The following is a 7,348-nucleotide window of genomic DNA, read 5'->3' on the forward strand; positions in this document are numbered from 1 at the left end:
ATGCCACATTTCTCCTCATAGAGCCCAGCCTCCTGGATAATCTGTTCTGCATACAGGTTGAAAAGGTATGGAGACAGGACACATCCCTGGCATACTCCCTTCCCAATTTTGAACCATGCCGTGTTTCTTTGCTCTGTTCTGATGACTGCCTCTTGGTTCAAGTATAAATTTCGTATTAGCACGATCAAGTGTTCTGGGATTCCCATTCTTCTCAGAGATATATCCAACTTTTTTTTTCTTCCTTTTTTCTTGTTGTGTACCTTGTGTCAGATCTGACTAACACAGGAGGAGATTGTGCCTTCTTCTCCATGGAGTATCTGGTGGATTGAACCCGCATGCCTTTGGGTTACAGTGCAGCTTCTTGCCAGTAGGCCATCAGAGCTCCCTAAATTTTATTATTTTTATTACTGTTCTGGAGCTTTCTTCTGAAAGAAGCTCAGAGTCTTTATTTTCCAAATTGGTAGCTCTCATTTTCCCCAGCAATATAGAATTAGGCAGTGTTTTAATTAAAAGTGAATTTTACTCACAATATTTGTCACAATTCAAATTTCAGTTTCTGAGCATTTTGCTTTTTGTTGGAAGCTGTCTTTCCTTCACATTATTAAAGGTTATTCTTTCTTCACCTCTCTTGTTTACCACTATATTTGGCTTTAAAGGGAAATTTTAGCCAGGAGGTACAGTGCAAGGGTAGGTTGTTTATTTCTGACTCAAGACTTTACTCAAAATTTCTCTCAGTACTCTTTCCCTAATAACCTTCCAGTGTAAGAATCTTCTTTACCTCTAAACCCAGGGCAGAGTCTTACTTAAGAAACTGTCACTTCTTTTCCTGGGCCTTCTGAGACTTTGCTTGGTTCTTCATAGCCTTACCAGCCCACACCAGTCCTCCAAATAACCAAGAGGAAGAATGGAACTTTACCTTAATTTTCTTCTCTTAACTGAAAGCTTTTTCATCTCCTGTTGGTGGGAGGAAGGGGGAGGAAAAGAGTTGGGAGCACATCCTGTCTCTGTCCTTGATTTGTTCCCTCCCTCCCACAAATATTTATAGAAAGCATTCTGCTAAGCACTGAATACATATGAGTAAATAAACAAAAATTGAGTTTTTTGTATGACAAGATTTCTTTATTTGTGTCAAGTTCAGCAATTTCAGAGTGCCTATACAAAGGAGGGAAAAAACAGCAACTAAAATTTTTCAATTCTTAATTATGCCTAATTTTTTTTACAAGTATGAAGGGAAAATACAGAAAATAACTATATGCCTACAAATTGATTGGTAGTCTAATAAGTGACCAGTGTTTCCTAAACCAGCTTGTAAAAACGGCAAAGCTTGTGTGGGGATGACCAACGCCACAAAGGGGAACTGCCCCCAGTAATAGCACCCACATCACAAAACCAATTCCCATGATGTCAGACAAGTTCCCTACTCTCCCACACCTGTTTCTGCTCCTTTGAACACCAACCTTCTGGGTCCAGAATCTGTTGTGACGGCTCACAGACCACAGAGAACCATATTAGGGAAGTCAAAAGGCTGTAATTTAGGTTAGTAACAGAATACAAGCACTCAGGACAGCTCCCAAAATGTGCTTTCAAGCACCTCAGCCTTGAGCCTCACAGCCTTAGACCAGTCCTGCCAGTTACGGCTCTCCTGTCAGTGGTCCAGCAAAGTTGGGCAAAAGCTCTTATCATACATGTCATTGCCAAGTATTTTTTCCCAGTCTTTGGCTTCCCTTTTTTCCCTGTTGAAGAAGTTTTGGATATGCATAGGGATTTGATTCTTAGAAGGTCCCATTCATCTGTTTTACCCTCTCTGCCTTTTGTTGATAGGGTCGCTATGAGTCATGCTTGATTTGAAGGCAATCAACAGCAATAGCAATGTTAATGAACATTAATTATAATGAGATATCAGTAGATATTCAATAAAAATCTCAAGATTAACTTTGAAAACTGCAAAATGTAATTTTTAAAAATTACATCCCTCTAATTCATGTGATTATGAATTCTTAAAAGGAGAGAGAATTTTTGTGATAGTTTTCAAACTTCTTATTGTTATATGCCATCAGGTCAAAAACCAAGTCACAGCTGACCCTCCAGTGGGTTTTCAGAAGCTATAAGTCACATGGGAAGAAATTGCCCATCTTTCTCTCCCTTAGAGCAGCTGGTAGTTTCAACCTGCCTGCCTTGGATTGGCAGCATAACTCTTTACCTGCACATTTTTTTCTAAGAAAGAACTTAAACACTAACTTGAGAAAGTCACTCTTATATTACAGTGGAAGATGCTGGGGAAAAAACAACAACAATAAAAATAAATGCCTTGATCTGAGACACCCACACTGCTTTATTTCAGAACGACTTTTTATCTGTTAACACTCATTAAATCAGGCAGTTGGCACACAGTAAACAATAGCGCTAAAACTCCTTCCTCATGTTATAGTATTTCTTCTTTTATACTGCAGTGCCTTTCCAATCTGAAACTTGTTCCAAAAAGTACACTGTACTTACAACTAAGAAAAATCTATCAGAAGGTTTTATTGGATATCAAGCATTCACTCGACACATATAGGAAAATAGAAATTCATTGTGCTGTCTTAGAGTATAAGAAAATTACAAATTAGAGTGTAATGTTTTTGTCCCCTCAATAAACAGGATTCCAGTGTACTAGTTAGTGGGGAAGATAGACATGGCACCTCCCCATTGATAGCTAGCAAGATACACTAGAGATTAGCAAACACTACAAGAGTAGAATGTGTGTTGGCATCTGACATTAAAATCAGTATCAACAGCATCACTAGGGACAGTCATTTAAGATAATTATATTTTTAGTTGACAGTTGGACAAAAATGTTTTCTGTTTGTAGTACATCTCTGGCAAATGATGTTGAAAATGGAAGAAGTATGTGTTGATAGTGTTATTTTTTTTCTCAATTTTCACAAAGGGAAAACCAGTTGCTGTCAAGTGTATTCTGACTTCTAAGAGTCGAAGTAGAATTGTGCTCCATAAGGTTTTCAGTGGCTGGGGTTTCAGAAGTAGAGCATCAGGCCCATCTTCCAAGGTGTCTCTGGAGAGATTGAAACCTCCAGCCTCTTGATGAGCAGCCAAGTGTACTAGCTGTTTGAACCAACCAAGGATGCCTTCACACAGTGATATGTCACCGAAAATGTACTTTACCAAATGTCCTAATACAAATGGCTCCGCTTGTTGACCACGTGTTTTCTCCCATACCTTGTTGTAATTTATATTTTTTTATAATATTTTTCTTTTAGAACATGTCCAAAGATTTAAAAAGAAAAGATACAAGTTTGTAGAATTTCATTTTGATGATTTTTTTCTTTGCATAACACTTGAAAGACTGTGTTCACATTCATAATGTCTTAATTTCTTGAGACTTTGCTTTTTCTATTACAGTTGATGGAAATACCTGGGCACAAGTCATTGCCTTGTATCCAACATTAGTGGAATGCATCACCTGCTCATCTTCAGAAGTCTGCTCTGCACTTAAAGAGGCCCTAGTTCCCTTTAAGGATTTCATGCAACCACCAGCATCCAAAGTTCAAAATGGAGAATCTTGACCAGCTTCAATATATTTAAAAGAAGAGAGATAACATAAAGCAATGTTTGCTCCTAAGTGAGTCTCTTAAGAGAAGGACATTTCCTACTACACACAATTCTTGGCAGCTGTTGTTGGTCTCCTTTAAATTGTACTTACCTGAGTCTGGTAATTCATGTTTCAAGCTTGCACATCAACAGAGGTTGCTGAATGAGTACCAGTGTGGGTCTTTAATAAGTTAAACTGATAGAAGGCATAGTTAATGCCACATTATACCTGCTACCATATTTTCAGTTGGTGATTTAAAAGTGAACTTATGTACAGTTTGTGGTTTATGTGTTAATTATGTACTTTTTAAGAAGAACGCTATTTCAATTCAGTGAGATTTATTAGGCTGGTGTTTTTGCACCCTTTTTCAAGTACAAAATTGTACTAAAATTTTATGCAAGATGGTACTGTAACATTCCATATTATCTGTAACCAGCCTTTGTAAACAAAGGGAACAGATATACTTGTGTGTATAATAAATGGTACAGTTCTGTATAAAATAGTTGCATTTATTATTTAAATTTTTAAAATATTGATAATGTTAAATGCTTGAAGCTGTATTTATTATTAATACAGAATTGTTTGCTTACATTTTCACTTATAATTTGCCGCCTTCTTAAGTAGCAGATATGCTCACCATATGATCATGCAGTTAGCTTCATACTTATTTTGAATGTATTTATCAGTGACCATTAAACATCTGACCAGAAAGTCATGTGAACACAGCAGCAAATAGTTTATGATTTGCTGATTTTGCAACTTTGAAGTATAGGTTATTGTTGTAATACACTAAGATGTATTGTAGCACTATGACTCCATCATACCTCAGTTCCTGAAATATCTCTTCCAGCTTTCACTAAGTCTGTCTGTTTTTATATTTGCTGTCTGAATTTTAAAGACTTTTCATATTTTGTATTTCTACTGATATTTTCCCCTGACTAACAATAACATATGCCACTGTCTTTGAATTAGGACCCAGGCAAGATGATTTCAAATTCCCTAAAATTTTGCCTGTAAAATTTTATTTATTTCAGTTATCTTCACTGCTTTATTTTGTAATGTCTTTTCAAAAAGAAAAATAATTATACTGATCCACAAGTATAAATGTGTGTGTATTATAATGAAAAATGTATTTTTTGAGATAGTCAAGCATTTAGAAGTCTAGTAAACTTTCTGTCATGGAGTAAAATGCTAATTTTATTTCACTCTCTATTCCAGTGAAGGAGAAAAGTGCTCTTGAGTACATTGAATTGTTTCTTAAAAAAAAAAAATAACAACCAGCCTCATTTTGACCTAACTCACTGTATTTTCTATTTAATGGATTATGGTATTAACAGTATTTTTCTTCTGACTCAAATTTTCATAGTAATTTACATGAAGACACAAAGATATTTAAAACAATGATTATTCATAAGAAATCCTAATTGTCTCACTAGAGTGATGGAAAACCTTTGTTTTAATAAAATTCAGACTCTTTAAGAATAGTCTTAAAGCTACAGGGAGATTATAGAATGATTTATGAATCAGATAAAATTTTGAGACTGTTTCAGTTATGTAAATATTTGCACTGTTATCTGTAGGCGTGGTAATATCTTTTACTCACCATTAGATAAAGGAATTTCTATTTCATAATTTCTCTTAAAATTAAGGTACAACATGGCATTCCGTGAGTGTCCCATCAACATTTTCCTTAAGGGAAGTTGTTTTTTTAAAAAAACCAGACTTTAAATCTGTGTATTTAGTTTCTCTCTGACTTTGGATATGTTAAATTGATGTTAGAGGAATCTATGTATCACTGATAAATATTGAAATAGAAAAACCAAGATAGTGTTCAGTAACATTTTTAAAGTACTACCATGAATTTACACGAAATGAAAATGTCTGTTCTTGACATGTAAGTGACAAATCAGTTGCAATCCAAATAATTCTTCAGGGACATTTAAATATGAGTCAGCTGTGTGTGTGTGTATCTCCACATACATATATATGCATATATTTATTTATTTATTTTTAAAGTAAATTTATATATGCAACATTAATTTATATAAATTACATACTTTGAGCTAATATTATCTTTCAATACGAAGATTGTGCTCTACAGCTCAAGATGTATAAATGCAGTGTATGTGTTAAGACGATATAATAGGGTAATCAGTGACAGTCTTCCTAACAAGCAAAGTGGGATGCCCCCTAGGTGGTATAATTTGTCAGGGTTTTCCTCCCAGAATTGCCCCTTTCTCCTCCTACTCTCAGGCTCCACTGTTAGCAATTCATTCCTCAGAGTTAAGCATTCCTCTAGGCTGCATTGTCTAAAATATCCTGATCCCTGGGAGGTTAAAACTTGTCATCAGAATGAATTGAGTCTTCTGTGACTGGAAGAACTGGACTGTGTGAGATTACTAACTGAAAGGATAATCAAAAAGGAGCTCTCATAGCTAAGATAATTTTACAGTAGAGTCTGTGACTAGACCTGCAAATAGTAATAACATGCTGTATGAAGCAAATTATAAACACCATGGGCTTTAGGCCTCAGATAATGAATTTTTGTCACTGATAGTAGACACATTGTTGGACAATAAGGCATATGCTGATGATTGGATGATTAATAAACTTCTAATTTTTTCTTTATTATAAAGGAAACAAATTTTCAACTTGCATGATTTACATTTTTGTTTCCTGTAATGCTACCACTGACAAGAAAGAAAAGGACAGGGCAATTTTAACAATGTATTTTGTATTTCTTAACAGTTGGCACCTTCAAGTAAGCTCCAACTCAGAGTGACTGCATTTACAATAGAATGAGCCATTGCTAACTCTTATATCATCTTAACAGTCATTGTTATGCTCAAGTTATTGATAATGGCCCTGTGTACTCTGAGTGCCTTCCAACCAATGAGGCTCATCTTTCAACCCTGTAGCATGTTGTGATCCACAAAGTTTTCAGTGGCTAATTTTCAGAAGTAGATAGCCAAGCCTTTCTTCCTAGTCTTTTTTAACCTGGTAACTCAACTGAAACCTGACCACCATGGATGACCTTGCCAGTATTTGAAATACTGGTGGTACAGCTTCCAGCATCAGTAGCAACACAGAAGCCACTGCAGTATGACAGACTGACAGGCAGGTAGCAGTATTTATAACAAGCAACAATTGTATTTGTTTTGCTGCATGCATTTGTGAATATGCTTTATACATAGTTAGGGATGCCAAAAAAATAGAAAAAGGAAAATCCATTTAGTTTTATTTGATTAACTGCTTTGCTTCTCATCTCCCAAAAACTCCATTGATTTACTTTGTATTCTGTCTACTCTTACTAAACTAAACCTGTTGCCATTGATCTGATTCTAACTCATAACAACCCTGTAGGACAGAATAGATCTTCCGCACAGGGTCTCCAGGACTGTAATCTTTACTGAGATAGAGTGCCGCATCTTTTTCTCTTTGGATAGCTAATAAGTTCAAACTGCTGACCTTCCAGTTAGCAGCCGAGTGTCTCACTGCAAGGGCACCTTCTATCTTGCTGTGTTTCTTAAGTCACATACATCACCTACATCAGAAAAGATGAACACTTTATTATGTATATTTTATTCTAGAAAATCAGTTTCATTTAAGTTCCATAGTAGGCAGGAACAAATGGGTTATTTGTCTTTTAACATTATAAACTTGAAATTTTTGTTGATTATCACAATTTGTTACCACAAGTCCTGGGTAACCATGGGGCTATAGGGTCAGCCATGAACTAGAGTATGAATTGTTGTTGTT

General features: G+C 35.6%; 1 protein-coding gene across 4 annotated transcripts in view; it reads left to right on the forward strand.

Annotated features, from left to right (window-relative positions):
• The window catches only part of MON2 (MON2 homolog (S. cerevisiae)), a 189,823-nt gene extending 184,276 nt beyond the window's left edge, over window positions 1-5,547 (forward strand). For 2 of the 4 annotated variants that reach the window (XM_006886042.1, XM_006886043.1), the window contains exon 34: window positions 3,400-5,547. In XM_006886042.1, the coding sequence (XP_006886104.1) occupies window positions 3,400-3,563 (164 nt within the window). In that variant the 3' untranslated portion in view covers window positions 3,564-5,547. The remainder of the gene's footprint in view (window positions 1-3,399) is intronic. The other 2 variants (XM_006886041.1, XM_006886040.1) reach the window with 2 other exon arrangements.
• Window positions 5,548-7,348: the final 1,801 nt, after the last annotated feature.

The sequence above is a fragment of the Elephantulus edwardii genome, unplaced genomic scaffold, assembly GCF_000299155.1.
Source record: "Elephantulus edwardii isolate Elephantulus edwardi_28Jun2011 unplaced genomic scaffold, EleEdw1.0 scaffold00047, whole genome shotgun sequence".
In the NCBI taxonomy this organism is placed as follows: Eukaryota; Metazoa; Chordata; class Mammalia; order Macroscelidea; family Macroscelididae; genus Elephantulus; species Elephantulus edwardii.